A 27,772-nucleotide genomic window follows, 5' to 3' on the forward strand; every position below is an offset into this window, starting at 1 on the left:
TAAGGCCACCTCAAACCGCAGCTCAAGTGTGTAACATAAAAAAAAAAATAAAAAAAAATCACATTGACAAAAGAAGGCATACATTTCAAACAATGAAAAGTCCACGAGAACGAACCTATACATTTCTGTCACCTGACCAAAGTGACGTTCACAGATGTTGTACCTTGGCGAGTGTCAAGACAAAACAAAAGACAGCATTTTCCACATACAGTACAATAACTTTGATTTTAAAGCAGTCAAGGGTTAAAAAGTCATCACACACACACACACAAAGGATGTAGGAGCAGAGTAAGAAGTATTATACATTATTTTGTGGAGGTGTGAGTGGGGGCTGCTGGTTACGTGGGAAATGTCGTCTACGTTTGGAAAGGCATGATCAGGACATGTAGACATAATTAGTTCTAAGGCTTCTCTTTAAAAAAATGCAAATATCAATCTGTTTTATTGATCACAGCATGCTCGATTCACAGTAACAAAATCAACCGAGTCATTCAAGTGTCAGCCGAGTCCCTAAAAGGAGTTTTTACTTTTACACAAGACATTAAAATTCGATTTAATTGTCGGTCAATCCAAAATGGAGACCGCAAACGGAGGCAACTTTGACTAAAAAGGCATTAAAAAAAAGTTCAGTCGTTAACTATTCTTCCTCAGACGATCCAGCACGTCAGCAGCACGTCTGCACCGGCTGTCATACATGCAGCATGCGCTAGCTACTCTTTTTAAAGAGGGAGGGGGCACCACTTCATGAAGGAATAGGTCCAGGTGCCAATGGCTTAGGCAGTCAGCATCTTGGTTCTTTGCCAGCCACGTAGACATTAAATGCTCTAACACAGGGGTCTCAAAGTCCAGTCCTCGGACTCGCGCATTCCTCCATGTTTTCCAAGTTTCCCTCGTTCAACACACCTGATTCAATGATCAGGCTCCTGCAGAACGTGAGGATGAACTGATCATTTGATCTAACAGTACCACCCTTGCATTTAGGTCAGAGTGCCGTGGGATTTTTCTATTGTAAAGGTTGTCAAACTGGATTTGGGGAAGCTTTCACATGATTGGAATGATTGAAATGACAGATGGCACCAATGTGTGCTGGGTGTTTTGGGGCCATTGGGGGGGGGTCACAAATCACAACAGACCACAGCGCTATGTACAGATAAATTCACTAAACAAGCAATCCCAGTGCTTGGATACGACATAAAACCAATCGTTATGACTTTAAAGGCCCATCCAGTGGTTAAAATAAGGCCGATGGGATGCGACCACATGCAATGAAGACGGACGGCCGACACTCCCAAAACGCAAAATCATTCAAGAAAGAATAAGAATTTCCAAAAAGACGCGAGGTAACTTTACAGTACCCTGTTTGATTCCGGCAGAGCGCTCGGGACCGCTGCGGATCATTATTGTAACATGTTTGTAGAAAATCCTTGGGTGACACTGCCAATAAAGAGCCTGGATAGTTTTGACCTGAGTGCGAGTGCATGTGTGTGTGTGTGTGTGTGGGTGTGTGGGTGTAAAACAGTGTACCTGCTGACGTGATTAAATAGGTGCAAGTCATTTATAAAAATAACAACAATAAGAAAGAAACAAATTACAGCATGGTAAGATTTCCCCTCGCCTTTGCTGAGAAGGCTTTTGGTCACAATCAATTAGCTGGGACTAAATTAAAGAACAAAACAACGGTGGAAGTTTTGGCCAGTTTGGGGGCAAAAAAAAGAAAGAAAACAAAGCTTGGGGCGTGGTGTTTTTTGTGTATTCACGCCGTCTTGGTGATGTTTTCCGTCTCCTTGGCGGCCCAACGCTCTTTGTGCTGCTTGCGTCCGAAGCCCTCGTCGTAGTTACCTTTGCTCTTGAACAGCTGCTTGAAGTGAGGCTTGCAGTAGAATTCGCCTTGCAGGGCGGCAAAGTTTCCCAGGCTGCTCGGAAGAACAATTGAAATGGGTGTCCATTTGGGGCAATAACAAATCCTATGAAACTCAGGTACCTGAGCTTGGTGTTGCAGTGCTTGCAGCAGAAGCAGGTGGAGTGGAAGACCTGGTTGTCGGCCACCAGTCGTTCCATGGGGTAGACCGTCTTCTCGCAGGACGAGCACACCTCCTTGTGCGCCTTGAAGCTGAAGGACTGAGCACACGCAAAAGAAACAATTGTTCACACTTCCTAGAAAGAGAGCGCACGAGAAGAGAAATAACCTTGAGCAATGAGGCGCGTGCTACTTCCCGGAGATGACAACGTGATTATTCTCTTGTACTGCTAACTCCAAGGCATCAAAGTGGGACAAGAGTAAATAACTTCTCGGATTCAATTGCTTTTGTTACATAAGCTCATTTGTGTGCACCAATGAAATACTGTGTCAAATGACCCCAATCTCACCGCACAGTCATGTTTGCCAGTTTGTTCAATTGGGTGTTTTCAGCACAAAAAAACACACACACACACACACACACACATTTGTTTACCTTGGACCGCTGGACTGGTTTCTCTTCAGTGTTTCTGTTATCCTGAGAAAGCATTTAAAAGACACACATTAGTTTCACAAACATGTTCTCATGGTGCCCTTGTTATTTCTACCCAACTGTTAACTTGACAACCCCCTCCGCCCCCTTGGGAGAGGATCTACTACAGTCTGGACACTCATGTGACTCAGCATGGGGACGTTCGGCACACACAAGACTATAGGAAATTTGATTCTGAAATAAAACTGGCCAAGTCAAGTGACACATTCATATTGTAAAAGTGTGACCCTCGCCGCCGCCGCCACCTCTGGCTCTGACACGAGACGGCAGAAGCCTGGAAAAGACGCAGAACGACTCCATGGTGAGTCCTTATCTTTCAGACAGCTTTGACAGGCTTTGCGATTGCAAGTGACACCTTACCTCTGGTGTACTTCTGCACAATCAAGCTAATTAGGTCTCGGGTGTTACGTCACGGCACTTTGGGGAAGCTTAATCCGAAGAAAAGCCAGACGGGGCTACGCGGTGCCAAATGGCACAAAGGCATGCTACGGGCTAAAGTGCCGCTAACAGGTATGGCTAGGGAGGAGAGGCACATTCACAGAGTTGCATGCGGAAAAGCCACAAATGGCGCTCGTGTAGGCTGTGTGGAAAAAATGACTTGTAAATGAGTGTGACGACGACACCGGGAGGAAAACGGGCTGTCAGCTTGCACGCAAGTGTGATGGATGCTTTGGTAGCTAGTCCAACTGGAATCTGAAGAGCTCAATTTCTCGGCCACTCATGAGAAGTGACGAAATGCTGACTTTCTGGCAGTACCATAATCACAAGATAGCATCTTGGGTTGGCTACTCAAGTGACAACATGCTAGCAGTTGAAATGCTAATCCAGCCCGAGTAGCGTCTGGATGCAAATGCCTCAAGTAACAACCTGCCTTACTCAGTAGGAACTAGCATGGCAGTTTGTGTTGCCTTATATGTACATGCAAGGCACTGAAGCACGGCAGGAAGTGGTTACAACATGCCTCTTCCTCGGGCTACAGTCTCGGCTACGCTTCTTCTCGGCCAATACATTTGGAAGCACAAAGCAGCCGCTGGTGGACGCCGTTGAGGGGAGAGAGTGAATAGAAATAAAGCAGCTTTTTGTCTCAACAGAACAAGGAGCACTTTCATAGCACACTGGCAGCCACTTTGTAGAATGCACATTACTGCTACCTACAGGTCTGGAGTGGAACAACATCCCCCTTTGGGATTTTTCAGTCCGATGGATTTTGGCTTGTTGTTTGGGACATTTTCAAGGCTACTTGAATCAAATTGAAGACTTATGCTCTTATTTAGACTTTAATGTAAGCCATACAGGCCTTTTAAAGATGTACACTTACATTTATATGTCCGCAGGCAATATCGATGAATTTTCCCCACATGCCTGTACAAACAATACTAGAGCAAAGGCAGAAGACGACAGACACGTGGTCTGTATTTGACAGCAGCATTCCATCACGGCTCCAACGTGTACAGGCCCGGCCGGCCCAGTCAGCTATGCGACCGACTATGCGCAGAAACAACAGCGCCACTGCTACAAAGTGTGAAGTGCTTGGTTGCGTTCTGACTAGAAGTTAAGCAGTCTCACAGTGTCATCACATCTTCTCCCCTTCTTCCTCTTTACAACCTCCCAGAAGAGTGATGCGGCATTTTTGCACAAATGACTTCCTGTCTGGGGAGCCTGCCAAAAGTTCAGACAGAACTTCAGCCAAGCGTGCAGCTCTGTTGACGTTGGATGCTATTTTTAAACAGCATATAATAGCTACGCAAAGCTACTTTACTCCTGATGAAAACATTCTAACGTCAACTGAGGGTAGAACAGTGATGCGTTTGTGTTGAAAGCGACCGAGCAACCTGTTTCTCTGCAAAGTGCTTCACGTTAATCACGTGCAACAGGAACATTTCACCGCTGAAAAAGAATAAAAGTCCCCCAGGTGTGGAATTCTTCAAACAAGCCCCACCCAATAGAGTGCCGTAACACGTAAACATGTAAATACAAGTGGAACAATTTCACAGCACATCTTGACTGGTTCACACAGTGGACATGTGAGAGCAGGTAGGTAGGCAGGCAGGCAGGCAGGCAGGCAGGCTTTTTGTCCGGTAACATCCCTTTGTTTGCCTGCAGCTATGCAATCGATCAAAGTCGATCAAATAGCGCTCTGAACGCAGCGCCATATGGCTCCCACAGCATGCTGGGCAAGCAAATGGTCAATGTATGCCCTCAGCTCTCTGATCCAAGCAAATCACCATATGGAATAAACAAGTGATTTTTGCATGAGACAAAATGACATCTGGCGAGTATGTTGTATGTATCATTTTCATAATGCTACGCAACAGTTGTGGTCTTAAAAGATGTATTTGCAAAGACCCATGTACTGCACAGCCTCCAAATGTCACGTCCATAATATCAGGTACAGTTGAGCAAATGCTATTTGACCAAATGATTGGAAACAATCGCTCCAAATTTATCACATGAACAACCACAATAATTAGTGCATAATTAAATGACAATGACTGTGAATAAAGCTGGAGCACTTATGAGGTGTCAGTGCACTTGTCGCTGTGTGCGGTTTCGTGTAGTAGCTCCGTTGTGCAATGGAAAGGCAAGCGGGCCAGATTGTTACAACATCTGCTTACAGTGTGCATGGAACTGGTATTACAACAAACACTTGATACACTGGAGAGGCGACACAGTGCCATTTCCTAAACAGAAAGAGGACGACTCGTCTTATTAATAGGCAACATTGATGAGCATTAAATGCACATTTTAGGGTGCGTTCAAATCCCCTTTTGTAGTAGGTTTTTATTTTGCCGGCGAACTACATCATTTCAATGATGAACCTAAAAACGCCAACTGATGTGCTTGTTTGTTTTTAATGTGTTGATTGTCTTGAAAAGGGACATTTTAATTTAGCAAAATGAACGGTTAGCAACGAGCAACGAGCATCCCCCCCCACCCCGACCGACCCGGACATCATCGCCTCATCTCGGCCGAGCATAACGACAGCCTTGCGAGGGCTGGAGCGGAATCGAGCCGAGGACTCACCATCTGGGCGTTTTTCAGGGGAAACTCTGGCCGGTAAACGTGGTCTCAATTCAGCGCTCTGGGTGGGTTTTTGTTGAGGGCGAGGCGATGCGATGCGATGCCGGTGAGGCGAGCGGGCGGGTTGTAGAGCGAGCGAGCGAGCGTGCGTCTGTCTTCCTCTGTCGGTCGGTTTTCAACAGCCAGCTTTTTACTCCCCCCGCCCTCCCAGCAGGAGGACGTCGCAGGCCATTGGCTGGATTCTCCTTGAGAGGCATTGACGAGAATCAGCCAACTCAAACGTCATATGGCTTTAATGCCTTTATAATTAAAAAAAACAAGTAGGGTCATATTTCCAATAATCATATACAAGATGTCTTCATAAACCCTCGTTGGTAAGCCTTAATGTAAAGTATTGACGTATTTCGTTCGTTTTTATTCCATCGCTGCTGAAATGGTGAAGATTCCACTTTCCCCGCCCCGCCGCACTTCAGCAGATAGTAAACAATTGATCAAAACTAATCATCAGGCTGTTTACTGTGTCAAATAAAACAGAAGAAAGCCAATTCCACATTGTGTATTCAAAAGTCTCATCAACTGTTAGGCCGCCACCGCATGAAAGTACAGAAAAAAACCATCTCGTGTGTTTTCAAAAGAGTCTTTAATAATCAAAACATCATATTTTGCATGAATGAATGAACACGAGAAAGACTGGTGAAAAGCATACCAGAAGAAACCAGGGGAAGGCACTTCACTACAACTCAAATACAAGAAATGTTTGATATTCTCACAGAGCATTTCTTTCTATTAACAAACAGTAACATTAGCTTTGTTTGATGAAAAAATGAAAAACACACAATCAGTCCAGTTTTTAATCAGGGGGAGGACAACATGAACTAACCTGAATAAGGTGTACTGTAGGGAGGAGCCCTTGGGGGAGGGGGCGGTCCAATTTAAATTCTGCAAGCAATATCGATGAGTGCAGACAAAATGCAAATTTGTACAGCTCTGGAAAAAAATGAAGAGCAAAATTGCTAATTTTGCATCAATCCATTATCTGAAGCACTTGTCGTCATTTTTGTTTCATTGTCTAAACTGCTCACGACATACCACCCAAATTCCAAATAGAAGTATTGCATTTGCAAGTCCAGTGTTTTTTAGGTCTATTTTTTCCCAGAGCTGTCGAGGTCACAATGAAATGTTTTGCCTCCCTATGTCATGTGTGGCGTTCAGCACTATTGCTCGACGCTACGGATGAAGCGGTCTTGACGGGCTTTATACAGTGGCTGCATTTCTCTGCAATGTTTTCCCCACTAGTTGTCCCACCTGCTCCTTCTACGTTTGGGCGGCTCGGGTACGGCAAAGCCTCCGTCTCCTCTGTCCCTCTCGCTCTTTCTGTCCTCTTTATCCCGCCTGCTTTCATCCCCGTTGCGGCTATCGCTGTGGTGGCCGCTACGGTCCCTTTCTCGATCACGATCGCCGCGTTCCCGCGAGGGCGTCGGGACGCTGCTTTGCGCGGCGGGCACGGTGCATAGCGAGCCGGCGCTGGTGAAGCCCGGCATGGCGAAAGAGGCGGCGACGGCCTGGGCTCGCACTGCGCCGCTGGGCGACTCGGTAGGCACAGAGCTCAGGCTGCCGGCACTGGTCCAGCCGGACGAGCTGTTGGACTTGGTGCTGAGCTTGGGCGGGTTGCCTGACGCCGCCACAAAGTGACTCTTGTATTGAGCCTGGGAAAGATCACATCAGAATGAAGGTCCATGGTCACAAGAAGAAAGAAAAAAAGTTATGAGTTGACTGTACCTGGAAGGCTTGTCTCATGGCAGATATGCGGTCTCCCATGGCCCCGCCGCCGCCACCGCCGCCACTCTTGTTGAAACCCCCGTAGTCGCTCAAGGAAGACAACACACTGCTGGTGCTGCTGCTGCTGCGATCCTGCAAAGTCAACAAAGCACAACTGTGCTTAATATCGATTTGCTTATCACTCACCGCTCCGTGGATTGTTTTGCATTTATGACCTGTTATTTACTGAAATTGTCACACACTCACAGAAGTGTCAGCACCCAATCCCGGTCTCTCTTTGTAACCGAGTCCTCCTCCACCGATGTTCAGCTTCTTTCCTTGACCGCCTTTGAATCTGGACTTCCTAAACCATGGATTCTAGGATTCAAAACAGGAGCACAAGGTACCATTGAGTTAGGGCCAGACATTTAGTATTTTGTCAAGTGAGGTAGATGAGGCAGAATGAATTGATCATGAATGTCAATCATTTCATTCCATTTGAACTCTTCAAAAGCTTTGTGTTTTTTACCTGCAGGGCCAAGTCCATGAGTTCTTTGGAGACATTCTGATTGGCGCCTTCCAGGTTGCGCACCAGGTCCCCGGCAAAGGTGGTGTCCTTGCCGGTCAGCAGGGTGTAGGCCACGCCCTTCTCGCCAGCTCTACCCGTTCGACCAATGCGGTGCGTGTGCGTGTCGATGTCCCGCGCCACGTCGTAGTTGACCACCGTGCGGATGGACGGGATGTCCAGACCGCGGGCTGGAGGACGGTGAACTCAAATGACCTTTGCCCAAGCTTTTGTCTCAATGAAGGCCCTTAACTCACTTCTGACTGCTACGCTACCACAATGCGATGGCGTCAACTCACCGGCAACGTCGGTGGCCACCAAGACCGGCAGGTTCTTCTTCTTGAAGTCGCTGATGACCTTATTCCTCTCGCTCTGGTCCATGTCACCGTGCAGCAAGCCCAGGCTGTAGCCCTCCTGCGTCAGGTTGGTGGCCAGCTCCTCCGAATTGGACTTCTTGGTGACGAAGATCAGCACCGAGCCGCTGGACGTAAACTCCACCAGGCGCCGCGTTAGCCAGCTCCACTTGTCCGTGCCGCTCGACAGCATTTCCACCACCTGTGTAATGTCCTCGTTGGCCTGTTCCAAAAATAAATACATCAACTATTCATAGGAAGAATCTGAGCTCATCTGCGCAACCGAATAAAAAATGGTAAACGTTGCCATGACGACTACGAGGCGTGGGAGGCACCTCTCCGATATCTCCTTGCACCACGCGGATGGGATCCATCAGGATGTCTCTGGCCAGTCTCTCAATCTTCTTCCGGAACGTGGCGCTGAACAGAAGCGCTGTGGCGGGAATCGGATTCATTACATTTCAGGGAAAAAACAAACAAACAAAAAAAGCTTCATGATTAGTAAATAAGAAAAAGCGCTGACTCTGTCTGTCTGGACGCACGTAGCTGGCGATGGATCGAACTTGATACTCTGGAGAAAAGTGGAAGCAAATACATTCAACTTGGACATTTTTTTTATTTTATTTTTTTTATGTAGAGTACTCTGTCCTGTAATTTGAACCCACCAAAGCCCATATCAAACATGCGGTCCGCCTCATCAAACACAAGGTACGACACTCTCTGCAGGGACGTGGCCTTCTTTTTAACGTGGTCGATCAGGCGACCCTGTGGAGAAAAAAAACAACAAAAAAGAACAACATCCATTTCAGGTTCCATTTATTGTCCCATTTTCTTGTTGTGCGTGTTTGGACGATGTGTTTACCGGAGTGCACACCACAATCTCTGCGCCTTCCTGCAGAGCCTTGGCCTGCTCCCACATGCTGCCTCCTCCGTAGACTGCCACAGAGCGCAGAGAGTACGCTTTGCCGAAGCGCTTGCATTCAGCGTGGATCTGAAAAATGACCCAAACTTTGCTCGAGGGGGAAAGTGGTTGAATTGAAAGGCCAATCTGCAAATGTCAGCCTGTCTCTGCTCAAAAGGTGAATTTCAAATTTGGCCTACCTGCTGACACAGCTCCCGGGTGGGGCACACGATGACGCCGATGGGTCCGTCCCCGGGCTCCAGCTCCTTCTGGTCCATGATGTGCACCAACATAGGCCAGATAAACGCCGCCGTTTTGCCACTGCCGGTTTTTGCGATACCGATCATGTCGCGGCCCGACAGAGCGATGGGCACGCCCTGCGGATGAACCAAAGCGCTTCATTTTTCCAGCTTGACATCCATTTGAGGTTCTCGCTATACCTGACACTGGATGGGGGTGGGTTGAGTATACTCGGACTTGCGGATCTGATGCATCAGCTGCTCGTCAAAGCTGAAGTGGGCAAAGCTGGTGCACGGCTTAGGTGGTGCGGCTCCCGATACCTGAGACATTACAAATCGCCATCACCTCTTTGTCGTCATGACGTTTGCAGTCACGTGACTACTTACTCGCAAGTTGAGCTTTTGCCGAAGTTCTACCACCTGAGTCCCGGTCAGGCTGCTGAGCTCCTCGTGCTCGTTGTAGAAGTTTTTCTCAAATGGCGGGTAATCAATCTAGGGAGAAGCGTGAAGTCTCTCGTGATTTTATTCACACGTCGCTTAAACGGCTAAACTGGGAATTAGCGGAGAGGACTACAGTGCGCTACCTCGGAGTGGTCGATAGGAGGCAGGGGCAGAATGATTTTCTTGGCGACGGGGGCAACGGGGTTGCCGTCGCTGTCGTAGTCCACGTTCTCCTCTTCCTCCTCCAGCGTCAGGCCGGCGGTGGGGTTCTCGGCCATGTAGCGGAAGTAGGCCTCCTGCAGAAAGCACAACCACGCGCGTCTACAACTGAACGGACACGCGCTCGACGTTCTGTCCGTCAATATTGCCGAGCGGTCCTCGTGAGCTAAATCAACGCTTAAACATGCTTTGCTGTCTGCACACAACGAAACAGAAAAGACAAGAATAAAGACGGTGAATGTCCAATACGACCGACATGGTGCCTGTGTCGCTAAGAGGCAGAGGGGGATGTTTTTGGCACTTGATGCAATCAAATGGTTCAAGTATTGCAAAGGTTCTCTCTACTCACTTGTTCATCTTCTTCTTCAATGTCATCACGAATACCCCTGAAATGACAAGCGGAGAAAAAAAAACTTCCCTGCGGCTCGTTCGTACACCCAAAGGAGACCCCCCAGACCTGCGGCCTCGCTATGCTTACCTGATAGTATGCTAACTACCGTACAAAGGAGTCTTAGGGCCGCAGTGGAAATTTCAAGAAAGGTCAAATTTGTTATACTGGATTAGCAGAAAATCTTAGAGCATCTTTAGGTCATTCAAACATTTTTCTAAATATACTACAGATTTGTTCTGGTAACAAAATATTTCAATGTATAATTCTCGCAGCGTTGTTATTTTCTTCTATTTTCAGTGCGGCCCCAAATGCTCTACTGTACTATAGAAGCCAGAAAAGCAGTAAGGAAATGCTGGCATGTCACTTTTTTCCTGTGCCGCACAACACAACAATCTATTTGAGTTGTGGTCGTTTTCCTTCTTGCTAAAAGACACAAAAAACACAACTACACAAAGAAACTCAAGATGGTCTTACTTGGCCGACTTTTCCTCGATTTTCTTAATGTCCTTTGCCGCTTGGTTCTAAGAGAGAAAAACATACATTTACAAAAACATTGAACAACGGGGGGGGGGGAAAAATAAATAAAATCTACGCAGCATCAAAACGGAACGAAAATAGCACTTACCTCAACCTCAGCCATAAATGTGTCGAGGGGATCGTCCTCACTGTCCGAGCCGTCGCCGGACCTCATCTGCAGCCGCGTGGGCGAGTTCTCTGCCGGGATATACGGCAGGTCCACGTTGCTGCTGGACTCCTCCTCGTCGTCCTCAAAGTACCTTGTTGGGAAAAGTTTGGAGATGTTCATTTCCATACTAGTTTTCATGCGTGGTGTTGTCTGCTACATCGGAGTGGAGACTCACGCATTTTCCTCGTCAAAATTGCCTCGTTTGGTGCCGATTTTGTAGAAAGACGGCAGTTGGCCCTTCCCGTAGCCGCTGGATCCTGGAGGCCCGAACGACCCGTGGGATTTCTGGGGGAGTGGTGGGTCTTCTTTCTTCCCACCAGCAAGAGAAAAGCCCCCAAAGCCAAAGCCGCGCTTCACACCGGGACCACCTTTGTTCCAATTCATGGCTGAGCTGTGTGGAATATAATTCAATGAATGATTTGCCTTACTTATTCAAATAGCAATAACATGATCATTCATTGCTTAGAGTTTGACGCAGACAGTTATAAACATTGTTAGGTGTATGAGAATATTGACGGATCCCTTTGGAACAGCAAGAACATACTTATTGCTGTATCAATACCTTTCTAACAGCATGTGAATCGAAACGGAATATTTGTAAATTATTGAACTGGACGCCATTTTGGCAACCTAAGGGTCCCTAATAAAGTGTCCAGCGTTGAGATCCCCGAATTGCTACGTTAGATGCACTTATTTAATCACAATTCTTTGCTTCAGCGGCGTTCTGGACACAATTACGGTATTGCAGCAGTTCAAGCAACCTCAATTCCACTTTAAAAATAGATCGCTTACGTACGGCTTTAAACATTAAACTGGAACTGCGATGAATCGCCTGCTGAAGGTAATATACGACGTACAATCCAAATCCAAATCCAAAACGATAACAAATACCATCCAAAACCAGACAAATGCTTATATCGAGGGCTTTTTTTTAATATATAAAATCCATGCGCAACGTGCACAATAACGATATTTAGCATTAGCATTTGCTTGCTCGACAGCCCACGAACTTAGGCCGTAATGAGTGTGAGCATGCAATCTCCATGCATGTGGCGTGATACAATAATGTGCATTTTACACGAAAATAACATATTACACTTTGCATTTGGCACGCACGCCGTATTTTCCTTAGTTTACCTGCTTGCTGATTTCCTACAAAAGAGCCGTTAAACTGTTTATACAGCGAAGTAACAACGCCTTTCGTCATCAATCTGCGCCTCCTGTGTTTGCACTCCCTCCCATATGACGTATGTGATACGCGACAGCGGTTAGCTGTTAGCGCCGAAGAACTGAGGAGGATGGCGAGCTCGTCGAGTTACGTCAAAGTCGAATTTTAGTCAACTCGTTGCTATCCCCAACGTTGTACGAATTAGACGGTGAGTGAAAACGCTAAGTACACCGTTATAGCGAAATGAAGAAGAGTCGCTAGCGGGTTTAGCTAACAGTTCAGCGGGTGTTAGCACCGCTGGCCTGCGCACTTCACCATGACAACCGAGCAGCTGCGGCGACTGATTGACTCATTTTTATGATGTTGCATTTTAGAGCTTCGGAGTCGTTCACCTATATGTATTTATGTATATAATCACGTTTACGTTGCTTTCACAGGGATTCCCAGGACGCGGTTACAACATTAGATGAAACAAAAGGATCAATGTCTTTTCTTGTAAGTCCTATCATTACGTTCCCAGTCAAATAGATTTGAATCTTGTTTGGTCTGTTAATCAATTGAGAACGTTGTACAAAGAGCCACTGAGTCATAATCATTCATCGCACATGTGATTCTGTGGAAATGGTCCTCAATCATGCTTGAATCGTCTTTCCTTTTTTTCTCCCTGTTTGTCCGTGTATTATAACGATCTGTGTGTCAGCGCTGGGTGTCTGAGAGATTGAGTGTGGAGAGCCTGCGGGATTTGGAGTTGTTTGGAGGTGAGGCTCAAAGCTACAAGCAGGAAAAAAATTCACCACCAAAGCCTCAGCACCCTGCTAGACCCTGCTACTATGTCTTTTACGGGAAACAATTCACTTTTTGTCACATTTCCTTCCCTCAGAGGTGTATGAAGTAAGGGTAATAAATGTGAAATTTATGGTTGAATTTCGGATGTTTATGGACAGGCAAACCTTATCAACCTTATCATTGGAGGTGACCGATGGAAGTTGGTCTAGCCAATAAGGTGCTGTATGTATGTTCATGTGCGTGCATATCGACGTCTTCACGTCACTGATGCGGTTGGTCTTTTTACCCCAGAGCAATCTCAGGAAGTCTCTCACAGGGAAGTAAGTGTCTTGTCACGGCATCACCGCGCCCCTCTGTGCCTTTTGTATGCATGTGTGTGTGTGTGCGCGCACAGGTTCGTCACTGTATGAGGAAGCCAAGCGACCACTGGCGTCTTCACATTGAGTACGCATGAGTAACTCCTCCCTTTTTCCCCCAGTGCTGTGCTTTGAATTGTGCAACTCACCGTCCAGGATGCGTTTGTTTCTATTGATTTGGCATCAACTCTGAAGATATCTCCTATTGGGCTGAGCGTTCAATCTATTCGTACTGACTAATCAAGTGAACTTGTCATGACCTTTTTTTGTGTGGGGGGGACAATAGATTCAAATGAGGAGTCAGTTGAGGACGTATGGCCCAGCCCTTCTCTTTGATTTATTGTCTTTCAAAGGATTTCAAAAAGGCTGCCTGTGTTGCGATCACATAGGACGCATGTTAGCCCCGACCGAGTATTTGCTAATGTCGTGCGGCTTTTAGGAGTTGGATGGCGTGCTCCGCTGTGGCAGTGCATGGCACCGCCTGCCCGCTTCATCCGACGCTGCCACTTGGGCAAATCTAGCCTCCCAGCACAGCCACTCACACAGGTTACCAGGATGTATGTATGTGTGTGTTCTTCACGTCACCTTGGAAAGATTGACACGGCGGACCCTCGTGCGCTCTCGCATTTTAGTGGTTCACAGTATGTTTTGACAAAAATATGTGGTGTCATCCAGGCCCATGAGGACAGCAGGGAAAGCGTGACGTCCCTTCCACGTGGAGACACCATGGGCAGCTTCCTCCCAGACAGCAGCGCCTATCAGTTGCTCGCCGTTATCGGTAGGCCCTTCTCATTTTATCAGGACGGTGGTGAACCTCAGCAATGTGAGCTTGATCAGCGAAAATCCAGAAACGATATAAAAGGTGTCTTGTAATTATCCGGCTGCTTCAAGGTTGTGCCAAAGCACCGCTTTTGTCATTCCTCAACTCCTTTTGGCACCAAATCCCTCTTCAACAGGCCGAGGCCTGGACCACCTGATGACTGTCAACCGGGCTCTGTACAAACCCACTGGGGAGCACGTGGCCATACGTCGCATCGACCTGGAGTCGTGTACTAACGAAATGGTCGCCTACCTGCAGGTCAGAGATGATCGCAAAGTTACCGTCTGCTGTGGACGCACGTCCTGTCTTTTTCTCAAGGAATGAACTCAAAAGCCTCGGTGTTCTTAACCACCTCGGTGTCTACACTCCTGTAGGCCGAGCTGCACGTGTCCAAGTTGTTTCACCACCCCAGTATTTTGCCCTACAAGAGCGTCTTCATCGCTGAGAACGAGTTGTGGGTCATCACCCCCTTCATGGCGTATGGTGAGGTGCCAGTGCATGGATCAAGTCAAGTCAAGTTTATTTGTATAGCCCTAAATCGCAAGCAGGCTCAAAGGGCTTCACATAGACAAAAATGGACAATTATTCTCAAAGCATCCCCTGATCTTAAGCTCCCAAATGGATGACAGATATATTTTACGATCAAACGCTAAAGCGCTTTTCTTTGCACAGGATCGGCCAGAGAACTGGTCAGCACGTATTTCCCTGACGGCATGAGCGAGCTCACCATCGCATACATCTTACTGGGCATCCTCAAAGCGCTGGAGTACATCCACCAAATGGGATATGTGCACAGGTACTTGGGTCGGTGGATGAAGAGACAAGATTATGAGGAATATCAAGTGGGCACAAAAGCAATATTCACACATCTGTATTCATGAATTAAGTACAAACAAAACCAAAAGCCAGCACTGAGGATTCATACCAAAGTGAGAAGTTTATATAAAAAAATAAAAAAAATGTGTCTCATGCAGGAGTGTCAAGGCCAGCCACGTTCTGATTGCTGCCGACGGCCAGGTGCGCATGTCTGGCCTTCGCAGCATCTTCAGCCTGATCCGTCACGGCCGGCGGGCCAAGGTGGTCCACGACTTCCCGCAGAACAGCGTCAAGGTGCTGCCGTGGCTCAGCCCTGAAGTGCTGCAACAGGTACGGCAACATCACTCCAGCTCAGTGAGCCACGACATAACCGACGCCTCCTCTCGTGTGTCTTCATTTTTCCCTTCCAGAACCTGCAGGGCTATGACTTTCGCTCAGATATCTACAGCCTGGGCATCACAGCGTGTGAGCTAGCTAACGGACACGTTCCCTTCAAAGACATGCCGGCTACGCAAGTAAGCGGATACACCACCCACCTGATTTTGGACATTTCACAACGGACTACCACTTTTTTCCCTGCTTCTCTTGCGCAGATGTTACTGGAGAAGCTCAACGGGACAGTGCCGTGCTTGCTGGACACCACCACCATCCCGCCGGAGGAGCTCTGCATGAAGCCATCGCGCTCCGGCGCCGACTCGGGCATCGGCGAGGGGCCAGGAGGAGGCGGCGGCGGCAGTGTTGGCGGGGTCCGCCACTCCAATGGCGAACCGACTTCCTCGTCCGCACACCCGTACAACCGCACTTTCTCGCTGCACTTTCACGCCTTCGTCGAGTTGTGTCTTCAGAGGGACCCGGAGAAGAGGTACTGCGAGTGTCAGCTATAAGATTACAGAAAAAGTGACTTTTTTTCCTTTTTCCTTTAGACCCTCCGCCTCCGCTCTCATAGGTCATCCCTTCTTCAAGCAGGTGTGTAGAGCACATGAATTTCAGAGTGGAGACTGTTTGGCCCAACCTTCCTCAACAGCGACCGTATGCCCGCATCTTTCAGATCAAGCGGAGGCCCTCGGAGGCGCTGCCCGAGCTGCTGAGGCCCGCGTCGCCCATCGGCAGCAGCGAGAGCTCCCAGCCACCGCCGCCGTCCAGACTGGCCAGCCTGGAGTCGGGCCTCAGCCACCTGGACGTGGACGACTGGGATTTCTGACCAACTCGTGTCTGAGTGTAAATAAGTTGCCGTTAACTCTTCTGAGCCGGTTGGCGTTGCGCTACCTTTGTTTCTTGTCTTAAGACGGCCTCCTTTTCCTCTCAGGCTTTGTACAGAATATGCTCTACCTCGCTCGCACACATCACACGCACACGTTTGCATGTTCCTTTACTGGCTCCTGTGTATGAATGTTACTGATTTGACAATAAAAGCGATGTTTCCGCTTGCTAAAAAATATAACTTTATTGACAATGTACACAAAGACAGTCAGGGGGAAACGCTGGAGACGTCAGTCGTCATCTTCGTCGGATGGTGGCAGGTCGGTGGTGGCTTTGCGTTTCTCTATCTTGGCCAGCAAGTCTGAAAGGAACATGAGCATGTGGTAGGTGACTGATTGAATTGTAGTCTTTTTTTTTTTTTTTTTTTTCCAGCGGATTTCATAGATCAAAGTTTATCCCTGCTAATCTGCTTAAATAATCAGCCCAAACCAGATTCTATTCCAAGCAGTAGCAGGTGATTGAAGCGCAGGGCCTCACCCTTGGCGGGGTTGAAGACGCCGTTGGTCTGAGTGTTGCACACGTAGCAGCGCTTGGACTTGCGGTAGTGCTGAAGAGCGCAGACCTCGCAGAAGTAATGACGGCACCTGAGAGAAGGTAAAGAAAGATATCAGTTTGGAGTATGCATGCGCTAAACCAAAAGGGCTGCCTACTTAGTGACGATGGGATTCTTGTAGGAGTCCCTGCAGATGAAACACTTGAATGGCAAGTCCTCTTCGTCGCTGCTCACCTCGTAGTTTTCCTCATCTAGAGTACGATGATAGGTAAGAATTCAGACATATTTTTCCCCATTACAAATCACGTTCAAACGGTTTATCTCTCGCTCACCATTGGCGCCATAACTGCCCTCCTCCAGTTCCCTCTCAATCTGCCAGCCGTGCTTGTAGTCGGATCGGTCGTGGAGGAACTTGCAGCTGTCTGACATAAGAACCAGAAGGTGCAACTAGCTTGTCTTATTACTTGATTGATATTTCCGTGATCTTCTTTTATTGACCTCCAAAGCCACAGAATCCGGTCTCCTTATAGTCCTTGCAGATGTCCGGCTGGTAGTCCCACCTGACTGTAGCTCGCAGGTGCTCCGGGGCTCTGATGGGTCCTTTCCTGTTTGTTCGGCCATAAATGAGCAGTTGGACTGCGCGGTTGTGATGGGTTCGGCGATTACAACCAAAATTCCAGGTGAAAAATAGCTGAGATTTCATTTTGAAGCCAGCTAGCCCAGCCCTAATTAGTAGTTGATGGTCACCTACCGGACCGTGCCAGAGGACGTTTTAAAGCCAGCTAGCCCAGCCCTAATGAGTCGTCGACGGTTACCTACCGGACCATGCCAGAGGACGCGTTGCCCATGGTCGTATCTTTGGGTTTGATAAATTTGTGGTAGTTGTTGATGCCGCGGTAGATCTTATCGTCCTCTTTCCCCGTCAGCTCCTGGAAAGGGCACCAAGGCGGTTCACAACATTCAGGAGCGATCATGAACAATTTCTACAAAAAGGACTTCCTCTTTAATTGGACCACCCGTGGCTAAACCAAGTCAGTCTACACATTTAGACATGTGGCTTACGTCTTGGATTTTCTGGCTCCTCTCAAAGATGGCCTGAGCGTCCTTGTCCCGCTCTGTATCCAGTTGGTATGTCGATGTAGCACCCATATCCTCTGGGCCCTCTGGTTTCTTTTTGAAGGAGCACAGTGCAAATGAATGGGCTGATGCTCCATCGAATATGCACTATTGTTAATCATGATAAAACAATGATATTGTCAACTCACAGCTGAACGTTTGGATTTGTAGGAAACTGTTATCTTCTTGTCCTCCTTGTCATCTTCGCTTTCACTGGAGGACATAGTTTCTTTCCCCACTTTCTTGGACTGTACACAAAGGACCCATCAAGCAATAGAGATTCTTATTTCAGAAAATATGAATACTTACAAAGTAGGGCTAAGATGTACAGTATGGGGTGAAAACCCACACACATCCAATTTCTGATTTCAACGCTTTTAGCGTGGCCGACTTGCGGGCACATACTAAATCGTGCTCACGAAACAGAATGTGTAATATTTGAAGATGTGTTACCTTTTGAATCATCGGGTTTTCTCGCGTCTCATTCCTATCCTTTCTGACCACAGAGCTGAGCTCGTCATCACTGCTCCGATCTGAGCATGGGATCGTAACGTAGAAAAGAATACACATTAACGCATTACGATTCGTTAGCGTGTTATTTAAACCAACACTGGTACCTTTATCGCTGTCGCTCGCCTTTCTTTTTCGTCCCGAAAATTTCTTAGTCGATTTTTTAAACAAGAAAGTGCAGGAGCCTTCTTTGGGGGTGTTCGCTTCCGCCATCTTGTTCTTTCAGTTTGTAAACAAAACTGAAGTATTTCTTTACAGCGCCCTCTACAGACTTGGAAGACACTTGGAAGTTGTCTGAACAGGTTTGATTTTGAAGCGCAAACCCGGAAGCAGCGTATGTAGACGTTTTGCGCCCCTCGGCAGCAGCATCCGTCCTCCAGCATCGGCAGCCAAATCGGCTCCAAATCCGGAAGTATTGTTTTCACCAAAGAAAATAGGAAAAGGCGCAAAACTAGTCTAAGGGAAAGTGCTGCGTGCATGTGAGCTGGATGCTTTTATTTTGAAGCACATAACCGGAAGCGGTGTATTTCGACGTTTTGCAACGAAGATTTTCCACCTTCCAGCCTAAGCAACACCAACATACAACCTTCGCCTAATAAGATCAAATATGGCACAGGTCACCATGGACTTTCAGATACAGCTTGCGTGAACCCGTAAATAAAGCGAGAATAACACTAATTCTGTGAGTTTTCCATAGTATTTTGAAGCACACAACCGGAACTAGTGTATTTAACCCTGGTGCGCTTTATGGTTTCGACCTCCAGCCTCAGCAGCAGCAGCAGCATCCGCATCCCGCAGCATTGGTTGGCCGACTTTCCGCAGAGGACAGCGGCTGCACGTCTGACACAGAGCCCGGCGGAGGGAAGGCGGGTGCGGGTGCGGGTGCGGACAGCTCCCGACCCCGCCTGCTGGATGGACGAATGGAGCCCAGCTGCATGCACACAGCAATGGCTATGGGGCTGACGTCGAAGAAGGCGTCCGCCCGGAGCGTCGGCGTGGAGAGGAAGAACCTCATCACGGTGTGCAGGTATATCGCAACCTGCATCCAGAATAATCCTTCCTCCCCAATAAGGGACCGCGCAATTAAGACCACATTTAGTTGGATCTTAAAATAACTGACAACTACCAAGTGTCCAGTGGCAATGACTGCACCTAAATATTTGCTATTTTCTTTTTATACCCCTTTAAGCCTTTCAAACCGACCCACTGAATAATGGCTACATTTGATATTAAATATACAATTTTGTCACATGTAAACTTTACATTTGCTTGAATCCTTCCTAACTCTAAATGTCACTTCTTTCCTTTTAATATCACCTGCTGACTCATGCCTATATATTATTAATCAACACAAGTGAAGGAAGGAAGGAAAGAAAAGCGCCTTCATCATAGCGTTATCAACTGCTTATATCGGACAAGGGCGTGCAATCTCTCCTCCCCCTCCATCATCCCCCTTTGAGGTGTCCTATATTTATCATCATCACAAGAGGTCATGGCTGAGCGTTGTGCATGCGTCACGTTATACGGCCGTCGCCGACCGAGCTTCTCCTCCGCTCGGCCGTATTTTACGAGGCCTTCTTTGTGGACATGATGTCACACGGCTAGTGTCCGTCTCCTGGAGGACTGGCAGAAGAACGCTAACATTTATTCATTACCAATGAATTTCAATGGGGGTCACTTAAAAGGCCATTTTCAGTATTCCCTGTCGTCGGGAAAAGAATTGACCTTGCAATCTAGTGTAGTAAGTAGTGTTCAAAATAAATGTAGCCTCCACAAGAACAACGAGACAAAGTCAAAAATAGACACATCATCAAGAGTTTTTATTCTAATAATCCAACCTGCCTGCTTTTTTTAGCGCCACAAACAGCGAAGCACGCAAAAACATGGTGCAAAAAAAATGAAAAGAAACCTCTTTTGGGAGATTAGCAAGCTTACACAAAAGACGTGGGACTGTTCCAATATCCGTTAGTGTTTTTTTATAATGTCAATAACCACAGTGAAAACAGTGCACAAGGACAAGACACACGAACAAAGCGCGCGCACGCACGTACGCACATTACCATCAGTATTGTTGACACGCTTTTTCTCTTTCCACTTTTGAAATGAGCGGCAGTCACGAGTCCCCGCTGCCTCCTCGCACATGCCGGCCGGTGATTCAAGTAGTTGTCACGGGTCAGGCGGCGCTGGGTGGGATGGGATGGGCGGGGTGGGGGGGGGCCGAGGTCCCACATCAGCTGGTCAGAGTGGCGACGTGGCCTACTTGCTACCGTACTAGCTAAGTAGATGTTAGTGATTAGGTGAATGCACCGGGGGGGTGTTCACAAATACACAATAGGAACATTCTTTTCTTTAAATGGGCTTTATTTTACTGTAAGCACCAGTTTGGGGAGTTTTTGTTTTAGTTGAATTTCTTATTTTGTGTGGGTACAAGACGAGGGTCTATTTGTCGCCCACACTGTTTGTTAGCTGCAGAGGTTATACAAAAAATACCTAAGACCAAAACCGGAATCCTAAACCCCAAAACCTTGTGAGCCCAATTTCCTACCCTAACCAATGTCCTCACCCTTGTCCAAATCCCCTTTCGTTTTGTTCAATGAACGGCCTCAGTGCAACTAGCTTCTTTTTTTTTGGGGTGTAGCTCTAACAAGTGCCCTTACGGTTAACCGCTAAAATAAGTCAATTGAGGGAAAACCAAACCAAACCTAAACCATAAAGTCGTTATTAGGCCATCATAAGCCACGAAAGACGTCATGTTGAGAAGAATTGATGTACACTGCCAGTGGGCTCTGCTGCTGTTGCCCGCTAGCTAGCAACCGGTCAGGTGGTCGTTCACGCAACTTTTAACAAGACGTTTTGGATGCTTTGTTTACGGCGTCGGTGGCGGCGAGGGACTCGGTGAACCTAGGAAGAAAACCACAGCGGGGAGACCAAAGAGGGGACAGCAGGGAGAAAAACAAATGCCCATCAGACAGTGAAATGTAGAAAAATGTCATCAAATCCATCACCAGGCAATTTGTGAAATGTAGCACGAGTCACAGCATGTTTTTTTTCCGCAATTGTTTCTTCTCAGCTGTTCCCTGAATCCTAGCATGATCAATCAAGACCCCAATTTAGAAACATCATGACCTATTCACATCTTCTCTTCTGACTTTGAGTGGGAATCGATCTAATGTAGTAGTTGTGCTCTGTCCCCCCCCCACTCCAGTTTCTGATTTAAATCGACTTGAAGCTTCTTCAAATTTTTCCATTCTTCTTCATCTCTCCCGCTTGTCTGGAATAGTCGTGTCCTGATTTCTCCCCTCTCCGGTGTATGATTTAAAGATGCCGAGGGCTTCCAAAGGTTCTTCGTTCTCCTTCATCCTACGAAACATTGCTCCTGACCACCTCGTATTTCCGCACGTCCACCGACAGCCAAACACTTGCCGAGACACGCTACCGTAAGATGGGCCAAAGGGGGACAGACGACCCCAGTTAGACTTTCCATTTTGGCTTTGGCCCAAACTTCTTGAATTATTCATCAGCCATTAATTCTCTTGGACGTCTCCTCAGACAGTCCACCTGATGAGTGGGCCCTGCTTCATCATCATCATCATCGTCTGCTGCTGCTGCTGCTGCTGGAAGAAGGAGAGAAAGCAGATCAGGGGAGTTTGGAGGAGGGAGTCTGCAATGAATCAACATTGGTGTTTCAAAACACGACACAATGTCGGACAATTTGGCTCTTGTTGTATCAGCCAATGAGCGAGCGGCAGCCTGCTTGAGCCCACTCCAAGAATCCACCTCAACAAGAACAGATTGTGTTTGAGGGTCCGGTCCGGTGTACAGTAGAAGGGTGTGGCGGGAGAACAAAAGGCCATTTCAAGTGAGCCGTGAGTGGCTCGGGCACCCATCCAAGGCGAGTGAGAGTGGGTTGCGTATGCCGAGGAGGGTGAACACAAAAGAAGCGTTTCAGAAAGACAAGCTGTTGTTTTTCTGTGTCCAATGGTACCAAGAGCATTGGTGCTAGCTTCTCTTGAGATCGACGAAGGAAAATGAGAATTTTAGGCCCTCCTCCATCATACACATTTGACAGGGGCCATGCTTAAAACCCTTTTCGTGGTTCTGGAACCAGATTTTAGCTGACAGCCTTTTTTTTTTTGCTTGCAGTCCGTCTAGCGACGGTAACTCTGCTTAGCATTCCAAAGCGGTTTCATTCAGTAGGAAATAAGACACCACTGACCTGACCTGTTTGACTCATCCAATGTGGTCCAGAAAAGAGTCAAAGCCCCCAAAGTGAATTGAATCCAGTTTTTGTGTCCCGTCGGAGAAGGTCCGCCGCAGGTGTCGGAACAAGGTTCCCCCTCCCCGCCTAGAGCGTTTTGCGTTTGGGGAAGATGGCTTTCCGAAAGGAGGTGGTGGTGCTTCCCCGGCTGAAGGAAGCGCCGCCCAAGGAGATCTTGGTCTTGCCGCTGGTAATGGTGGAGGAGCCCAGCGAGGTGGTGCTCTTGCCCCGAGAGATGGACGAGTTGCCCAGGGCCAGCTTGCTCTTGCCCCGCTTGATGCTGGTGTTGCCCAGCGTCAGGGCCGTCTTGCCCTCGGTGAAGCTGGTGTTGCCCATTGAGGTGGTCAGTCGGCGTCGAGCGCGGCACGCTCATCCAGCTCAAACGGCCGCTCCGCAAGCCCCTCAGACGCAGCAGTAACGCCAGCGGCGATCCGGAGCCCAGCGGAATGCCCAGAGAGCCCGGAGCGGCATAAAGCCTTCGTTGAGCTTCTGGACGTGGGCTCGGGAAGGCCGCATACCACTCGGGAGTCGCCGTGAATGGACAGAGGCGGCTGGTAGGTTGGAAAGTGCCTTTGGCGAGGGGCAGGGGCAGGCGCTGACGCTCCAGACACTCGCCCGATTGTCTCGGTGACACCGGGAACATTGTTGCCAGGGGTGGCGGGGTACAATCTGGCGGGGACGTCACTTTGTTCTGCACCATTGTTTCCAACGTTTGCAACAAATGTCTTTCCTTGAAATGGATTTTATTATTATCCATTGGCAAGTCATTCCACGTTTGGAGGCGTCGCCGAGCCGAGCAGAGCCGAGCAGAGCCACATCATCCATCGCATATGCTTCAAAGCTAAAGAGAAAAGTCTACATTGAAAGTTGTCCATTCAAGCGCAGTCTCGTCATTTCACACGTTCCTCAGCCACGCTTAAAAACATTTCTTTGATTACATCGGATTCTTCGACTTGCTGATCCACCCTCAAACTGAGCGCCGTGACTGACCTGAGAGCGACAGACCACAGCGGCGTGTCCAGGTTTTATTGTTTGATTGATTGATTTTTTGGGGGTGACTACATGCTGGATTCAGAAGGACATCTCCAGGCTGGCTTTTCTGGGTTATTTGCTGGATTCATGGCCGGTAATTCCAGTAGACGTGGCTGTGGGTCTTGTCGCCCCTGCTGAGGGTGGTCCTGACCACAGACGCGCACTTGGTCCCGTGGGTGAAGGTCAGCGTGGTGATGGAGCTGGTGGTCTCACCTCGCGTGACCGAGGTTTTGCCCACGGCGACTCCGCTCTTCCCCAACGTTAGCGTGCTTCTGCTCCAGGAGATGGAGAATTGGCCCCAGGAGATGGCGTACTTGCTGCTCAGCAGGGAGACTTTGCCTTTGCTGAAGGAGGTCTTGCTGGAGGAATAGCTGCTCTTCCACTCGCTCTCAGAGTCTATTTTGGACTTCCTCTTTGAAGGGCTGGCTCCCAGGGTGGGCTCCATCTAGGTGTTCCTGCGCTTGGGCATGAGCGCTTTGCGGAAGGAGGTGGTGGTTGTCCCTCGGCTGAAGCTAGCCCGTCCTAGCGCCAGGGTGGTCTTCTGCCTCTGGATGGTGGAATCTCCCATGGAGGTAGTGGTCACTCCACGGAAGATGGAGGAGTTCCCCATGGCCACGGTGGTCTTTCCCCTAGCAATGGAGGTGCTTCCCACAGCCAGGGCGGTCTTGCCCTCGGTGATGCTGGTGTTGCCCATGGCTCCTCTCCGGAAGCGGGCGGGTGGCCGGCCGGCGACTCCTCGCATGCGCGCCGCAGCCTTTTTGGGGATCCGGAGCAAAAGTCAACCCGCGGCGCTAAATAGCTGCCATCGGGGGGGGGGAGGAAGGGAGGGAAGGATTTGATCTTTTTCTTTTTTGATCGGCAGGGCACAAAGAGACCTGGAAGCCCAGTGTGTGCACAAAGGCTGCGAGGACAGGACAGGACAGGGGGTTAATTGTTTTCTTGTCATGATAACGCTGAAGGGGTGCTTTGTGCGCCACACAAGACAATTGGGGTGACCTCAGGCGTAAGATGGCGTCCCCCTCCTCCACCCCGACCAACAAAAAGCCGCCGCCGCCGCCGCCGCCGCCACCCTTTCATCGCTGCGTACACATAGTACAGTAGTACATTTGTCCGCCGGGTACGCTAGGCAGCTAAAGAAGCCTCTTGTGTTTTTGCCTAGGTTTTCCGTCAAGACTCTCCTGGAAAAGTACACGGCCGAGCCCATCGACGACTCGGCCGAAGAGTTTGTCAACTTTGCTGCTATCTTGGAGCACATCCTCAGCCACCGTTTTAAAGGTAACAAAGCTTTTTTTATTATTATTGTTATTTTGATCGATGACGAGAAAGTGCATTTCAATACTTTTGTCATTTCTGGTGACCAGGCTCGGCCAGCTGGTTCAGTTCAGATGGACAGCGCAGCTTCTGGGAGTACATCCGGCTGGCCTGCGGCAAGGTGCAGAACAACTGCATCGCCAGCATCGAGAACATCGAGAACATCAGCACGTCTCGAGCCAAGGCGAGGATTACTCAGGTTGCGTGCGTGCGTGCGTGCGTGCGTGCGTGCGTGCGTGCGTGCGTGCGTGCGTGTTGTTCCGACGTTGACGCGTCGTCGTTTGTTTGTTTGTTTGTTTCCAAGGGCCGGGCGTGGATTCGAGTGGCGCTAATGGAGAAGCGGCTTTCGGAATACGTGTCCACTGCCTTGAAGGACAGCAGAACCACCAGGTATGGCTCACGCTGGTGGCAAATAAGAGTCAAGCTTGAATGCGGTGGCTCTGTTTGTTTGTTGAAAGACTGACGGGCTTTTGCGATGACAGGAGGTTCTACGACGACGGCGCCATCGTGCTGAGGGAGGAGGCCACGGTGCTGACCGGCATGCTCATCGGACTGAGCGCCATTGACTTCAGGTTGTGGAGGAAATATTTTTCACATTTGGTATCCCGATATTCTCTTGGGAGAGGAAAATGAAGTCCTTCACAAACAAATGACATTTTGTGCGTGTAGTTTCTGCCTGAAGGGGGAAACGCTGGACGGCAAGTCCCCGGCGGTCATTGACTATACTCCCTACTTGAAGTTCACTCAGAGGTCAGCCTTTATGCCATTAGCTTAGCACCAGCATGCTAACGCTAAGTGCCCGGCCGGCCGCAGCTACGACTGCCTGAGCGACGACGAGGACCGACGCAGCGTCGACAGCAGCAACAGCGAAGAGAGCGTCCCGGAGCACCCTTACATCCCTCTGGTCACCGATGAGGAGAGCTGGAGCAACAAGTGCCGCAAGATGGAGCAGCGATTTAAGATCGTCTATGCCCAGAAGGTCAGAAAAAAGCCGATTGGTGGGGGACAGGACAGCAAACAACCCAAACCCTTTCCTTCCTGGTGTGATATTCAGGGCTACTTGGAGGAGCTGGTCCGCCTTCGCGAGTCTCAGCTCAAGAACGTTGAAAGCGACAGCAAGCGTCTGAGGGCCAAAGTGGACGAGCTGACTTTGCAGAGTCAGCGCGAGAAGAAGGAGCTGGAGGCCGTCGTGCTGGAGCTGCAGGCTCAGCTGTGAGGCATTTGCTTTTGAGGGCCAAGTGCTACAAGTGGGCCAGTGAAGAAGCCAGTCACTAAGACACGGACGGTAGAGTTGGCTTTCGAGTAATATTGTCTGTCTGTCTGTCTGTCTGTCTGTCTCTCGTGAAGCTCCTCCCTCATGCCCTGTGACACTTCCCACCTGGGAAAGAACCTTTCCATCCCTCTCATCAACCGGTGGGCGGCCATCAGCGACCACCAGGGTGACGTCCAACTCTTCCGCAGGTATTCACATTTGTAACGCATCGCACATTTGTTTCTTGTACTCGATTCTACTCTGATTGGAATGCATATTTGCCGTTCCCGCAGAAGGAGCTTCCACAGTTTGGAGCAACTTTCCACCGAGCTCAGCCTCAACTCGGATTCTCAGAGAACCGACGAGAGGCAGAACGGAGACGCGGCCTGGACCTCGGCAGGTCGATTATGACCTCATGCTTACTACAATTGTTGCACTTAGCTTGATTCGTCAGAACAATTCACCTCACGCGCAGATGCAGTCGACCGTAGTCCACTAGGTGGCAGTTGTGCGGATTGGTACAATTGTGCGTACTTGTTGTGTCGTTTCAGCAAAGGACAACACGCCGTCTATGTTGGGCCTGTGCGGTTCTTTGGCGTCACTGCCAAGCTCCAAGTCACTGACCAGCCTCAAGTCCAGCGAGTGTCTGGTCAACATCAGTGCCGAGCCCAGCCCCGCACTCTCCCCCAGCTAGGAGACTCCTTTCCTAGCCTTCCCATGATCCTAGGATCAGTCCCACTTGGACCCAAGCGCCAACGTCTCTGTGAATGTACAGCAGGAATTCTGGTCGTTATTATTCTCGCTTGCCACTCTTTTTCTCTCCTGCAGCATTATTGTTGTTTTTCCCAAATCACAACCACACAAGCCAGACAGAGAGAGAGGTCAATACTGTCAAACAAAAACAAACGCGCAGCAGTGGATATGATGCAACCTCCTATTTCAGCTTAAGTCCTTCTTTGTATGCTTCAAACCTGGGATGATGATGATGATGATTATTATTGTTTTGTGTTGCAATAAATGCCTTTTACATGATCCTACGTGCGTGATTTATGTCCAGCAATTGTCAAGGAATCAACAACTTGACGGCACAAGCACGCTTTGGCTCCATCTAGCGGCAAACGGTAAAAAGACACCTACAGGCTCTTCATTATATGTAGTAATATGTATTAAGAAATATAATTTGCTTTTTCTCATACAAACTAAAAAAATACTTCCGAAAAATATATAAATTCCTTTACTCGCGATTTTTTTGTTATTGTTTTGGAAAAGAAAATAGCAATTTTCATCCTATTGAAATACATCTTTTGAAAATATAATGAGTTGTTGCAGTCACGTTCATCCCTCAAAGGGAAATGAAAACTCTTGCATATACTCTTAAATAATTCAATGGAATAAAAAGAAAGACTTTCTCAAATTTGGACAGAACATCGGTTGGCTAGACTTGCCTGCACAGCCACATACAAAGGAGGCCCCACAATCGTGAAAGTAAAAAGAAGTGGGTTGGACCTCCA

The 27,772-nt window shown here is 48.5% G+C and overlaps 6 protein-coding genes across 21 annotated transcripts; 2 read left to right on the plus strand and 4 right to left on the minus strand.

The window, feature by feature from the left end:
* Nucleotides 1–1,015: 1,015 nt before the first annotated feature.
* Nucleotides 1,016–5,709, minus strand: limd2 (LIM domain containing 2). The gene is made up of 4 exons (XM_037256119.1): nt 5,535–5,709; nt 2,454–2,495; nt 1,982–2,118; nt 1,016–1,913 (listed from the first exon to the last, which is right to left on the minus strand). Exons 1-4 carry the CDS (start codon nt 5,535–5,537, stop codon nt 1,754–1,756), a joined length of 342 nt encoding a protein of 113 aa, XP_037112014.1. The 5' UTR covers nt 5,538–5,709; the 3' UTR covers nt 1,016–1,753.
* Nucleotides 5,710–6,152: 443 nt separating this feature from the next.
* On the minus strand, nt 6,153–12,323 carry ddx42 (DEAD (Asp-Glu-Ala-Asp) box helicase 42). 3 transcript variants are annotated; one of them, XM_037255864.1, is made up of 18 exons: nt 12,221–12,323; nt 11,259–11,474; nt 11,024–11,174; nt 10,873–10,919; nt 10,357–10,393; nt 9,932–10,084; nt 9,735–9,839; nt 9,549–9,668; nt 9,309–9,485; nt 9,070–9,198; nt 8,873–8,972; nt 8,731–8,778; nt 8,543–8,640; nt 8,154–8,430; nt 7,819–8,045; nt 7,557–7,667; nt 7,311–7,442; nt 6,824–7,237 (listed from the first exon to the last, which is right to left on the minus strand). In XM_037255864.1, exons 2-18 carry the CDS (start codon nt 11,465–11,467, stop codon nt 6,824–6,826), a joined length of 2,535 nt encoding a protein of 844 aa, XP_037111759.1. In that variant the 5' UTR covers nt 11,468–11,474; nt 12,221–12,323. The 3 variants fall into 3 exon arrangements, with proteins under 3 accessions (XP_037111761.1, XP_037111762.1, XP_037111759.1); XM_037255866.1 differs by lacking the exon at nt 12,221–12,323 and having other exon boundaries at nt 6,153–7,237; nt 11,259–11,467; XM_037255867.1 differs by lacking the exons at nt 10,357–10,393; nt 11,259–11,474; nt 12,221–12,323 and having other exon boundaries at nt 6,153–7,237; nt 11,024–11,102.
* Nucleotide 12,324: 1 nt separating this feature from the next.
* On the plus strand, nt 12,325–16,465 carry strada (STE20 related adaptor alpha). Of its 9 annotated transcripts, none has more exons than XM_037255958.1 (13): nt 12,325–12,459; nt 12,689–12,746; nt 12,952–13,009; nt 13,329–13,357; nt 14,069–14,255; nt 14,350–14,471; nt 14,588–14,696; nt 14,886–15,009; nt 15,188–15,359; nt 15,440–15,544; nt 15,623–15,891; nt 15,953–15,995; nt 16,078–16,465. In XM_037255958.1, the coding sequence occupies exons 2-13, from the start codon at nt 12,735–12,737 to the stop codon at nt 16,228–16,230; spliced, it is 1,383 nt and encodes a 460-aa protein (XP_037111853.1). In that variant the 5' UTR covers nt 12,325–12,459; nt 12,689–12,734; the 3' UTR covers nt 16,231–16,465. The 9 variants fall into 9 exon arrangements, with proteins under 9 accessions (XP_037111853.1, XP_037111856.1, XP_037111855.1 ...); XM_037255960.1 differs by having other exon boundaries at nt 12,327–12,459; nt 14,069–14,171; XM_037255961.1 differs by lacking the exons at nt 12,952–13,009; nt 13,329–13,357 and having other exon boundaries at nt 12,326–12,459.
* Nucleotides 16,455–18,662, minus strand: rnf113a (ring finger protein 113A). Its single transcript, XM_037256049.1, has 10 exons — nt 18,516–18,662; nt 18,352–18,431; nt 18,048–18,146; nt 17,845–17,952; nt 17,602–17,711; nt 17,281–17,387; nt 17,115–17,204; nt 16,940–17,033; nt 16,767–16,873; nt 16,455–16,590 (listed from the first exon to the last, which is right to left on the minus strand). Exons 1-10 carry the CDS (start codon nt 18,619–18,621, stop codon nt 16,520–16,522), a joined length of 972 nt encoding a protein of 323 aa, XP_037111944.1. The 5' UTR covers nt 18,622–18,662; the 3' UTR covers nt 16,455–16,519.
* rundc3aa (RUN domain containing 3Aa) lies at nt 16,974–27,294 on the plus strand. Of its 3 annotated transcripts, none has more exons than XM_037255986.1 (12): nt 16,974–17,050; nt 19,179–19,435; nt 24,858–24,973; nt 25,060–25,193; nt 25,314–25,399; nt 25,492–25,581; nt 25,679–25,759; nt 25,823–25,988; nt 26,064–26,221; nt 26,357–26,470; nt 26,555–26,661; nt 26,813–27,294. In XM_037255986.1, the coding sequence occupies exons 2-12, from the start codon at nt 19,329–19,331 to the stop codon at nt 26,953–26,955; spliced, it is 1,302 nt and encodes a 433-aa protein (XP_037111881.1). In that variant the 5' UTR covers nt 16,974–17,050; nt 19,179–19,328; the 3' UTR covers nt 26,956–27,294. The 3 variants fall into 3 exon arrangements, with proteins under 3 accessions (XP_037111881.1, XP_037111882.1, XP_037111883.1); XM_037255987.1 differs by lacking the exon at nt 16,974–17,050 and adding an exon at nt 19,067–19,090; XM_037255988.1 differs by lacking the exon at nt 16,974–17,050 and having other exon boundaries at nt 19,173–19,435.
* Nucleotides 20,993–24,124, minus strand: zwi (zwilling). Of its 4 annotated transcripts, none has more exons than XR_005098476.1 (2): nt 22,630–22,756; nt 20,993–22,016 (listed from the first exon to the last, which is right to left on the minus strand). XR_005098476.1 is itself a non-coding variant. In XM_037256126.1 (2 exons), the coding sequence occupies exon 1, from the start codon at nt 23,000–23,002 to the stop codon at nt 22,754–22,756; it is 249 nt and encodes an 82-aa protein (XP_037112021.1). In that variant the 5' UTR covers nt 23,003–24,124; the 3' UTR covers nt 20,993–21,309; nt 22,630–22,753. The 4 variants fall into 4 exon arrangements, 2 of the variants coding, with proteins under 2 accessions (XP_037112021.1, XP_037112020.1); XR_005098475.1 differs by having other exon boundaries at nt 20,993–22,019; nt 22,630–22,753; XM_037256126.1 differs by having other exon boundaries at nt 20,993–21,309; nt 22,630–24,124.
* Nucleotides 27,295–27,772: the final 478 nt, after the last annotated feature.

Source organism: Syngnathus acus, chromosome 8, assembly GCF_901709675.1.
Source record: "Syngnathus acus chromosome 8, fSynAcu1.2, whole genome shotgun sequence".
NCBI lineage: Eukaryota > Metazoa > Chordata > Actinopteri > Syngnathiformes > Syngnathidae > Syngnathus > Syngnathus acus.

What these genes read in the sequence shown, in the direction of transcription:
- strada (XM_037255958.1), top strand. An exon ending in GGATTTGGAGTTGTTTGGAG is followed by an intron (nt 13,010 to 13,328) that starts GTGAGGCTCAAA and finishes TTTTTACCCCAG; the next exon opens with AGCAATCTCAGGAAGTCTCT. An exon ending in CACCCCCTTCATGGCGTATG is followed by an intron (nt 14,697 to 14,885) that starts GTGAGGTGCCAG and finishes TTCTTTGCACAG; the next exon opens with GATCGGCCAGAGAACTGGTC.
- ddx42 (XM_037255866.1), bottom strand. Translation starts at nt 11,467, where the DNA reads ATGAATTGGAACAAAGGTGGTCCCGGTGTGAAGCGCGGCTTTGGCTTT. An exon ending in AATTTTGACGAGGAAAATGC is followed by an intron (nt 11,175 to 11,258) that starts GTGAGTCTCCAC and finishes TTTCCCAACAAG; the next exon opens with GTACTTTGAGGACGACGAGG. An exon ending in CCACCCCCATCCAGTGTCAG is followed by an intron (nt 9,486 to 9,548) that starts GTATAGCGAGAA and finishes GTTCATCCGCAG; the next exon opens with GGCGTGCCCATCGCTCTGTC.
- limd2 (XM_037256119.1), bottom strand. An exon ending in AACCAGTCCAGCGGTCCAAG is followed by an intron (nt 2,119 to 2,453) that starts GTAAACAAATGT and finishes GCGTGTGCTCAG; the next exon opens with TCCTTCAGCTTCAAGGCGCA. An exon ending in CACTGCAACACCAAGCTCAG is followed by an intron (nt 1,914 to 1,981) that starts GTACCTGAGTTT and finishes TCTTCCGAGCAG; the next exon opens with CCTGGGAAACTTTGCCGCCC.
- rundc3aa (XM_037255986.1), top strand. Translation starts at nt 19,329, where the DNA reads ATGGAGCCCAGCTGCATGCACACAGCAATGGCTATGGGGCTGACGTCG. An exon ending in CTGAGCGCCATTGACTTCAG is followed by an intron (nt 25,582 to 25,678) that starts GTTGTGGAGGAA and finishes TTGTGCGTGTAG; the next exon opens with TTTCTGCCTGAAGGGGGAAA. An exon ending in GACGTCCAACTCTTCCGCAG is followed by an intron (nt 26,471 to 26,554) that starts GTATTCACATTT and finishes CCGTTCCCGCAG; the next exon opens with AAGGAGCTTCCACAGTTTGG.
- rnf113a (XM_037256049.1), bottom strand. Translation starts at nt 18,621, where the DNA reads ATGGCGGAAGCGAACACCCCCAAAGAAGGCTCCTGCACTTTCTTGTTT. An exon ending in GGCGAGCGACAGCGATAAAG is followed by an intron (nt 18,432 to 18,515) that starts GTACCAGTGTTG and finishes TCCCATGCTCAG; the next exon opens with ATCGGAGCAGTGATGACGAG. An exon ending in ACAAATCCAAACGTTCAGCT is followed by an intron (nt 17,953 to 18,047) that starts GTGAGTTGACAA and finishes TCCTTCAAAAAG; the next exon opens with AAACCAGAGGGCCCAGAGGA.
- zwi (XM_037256126.1), bottom strand. Translation starts at nt 23,002, where the DNA reads ATGGGCAACACCAGCTTCACCGAGGGCAAGACGGCCCTGACGCTGGGC.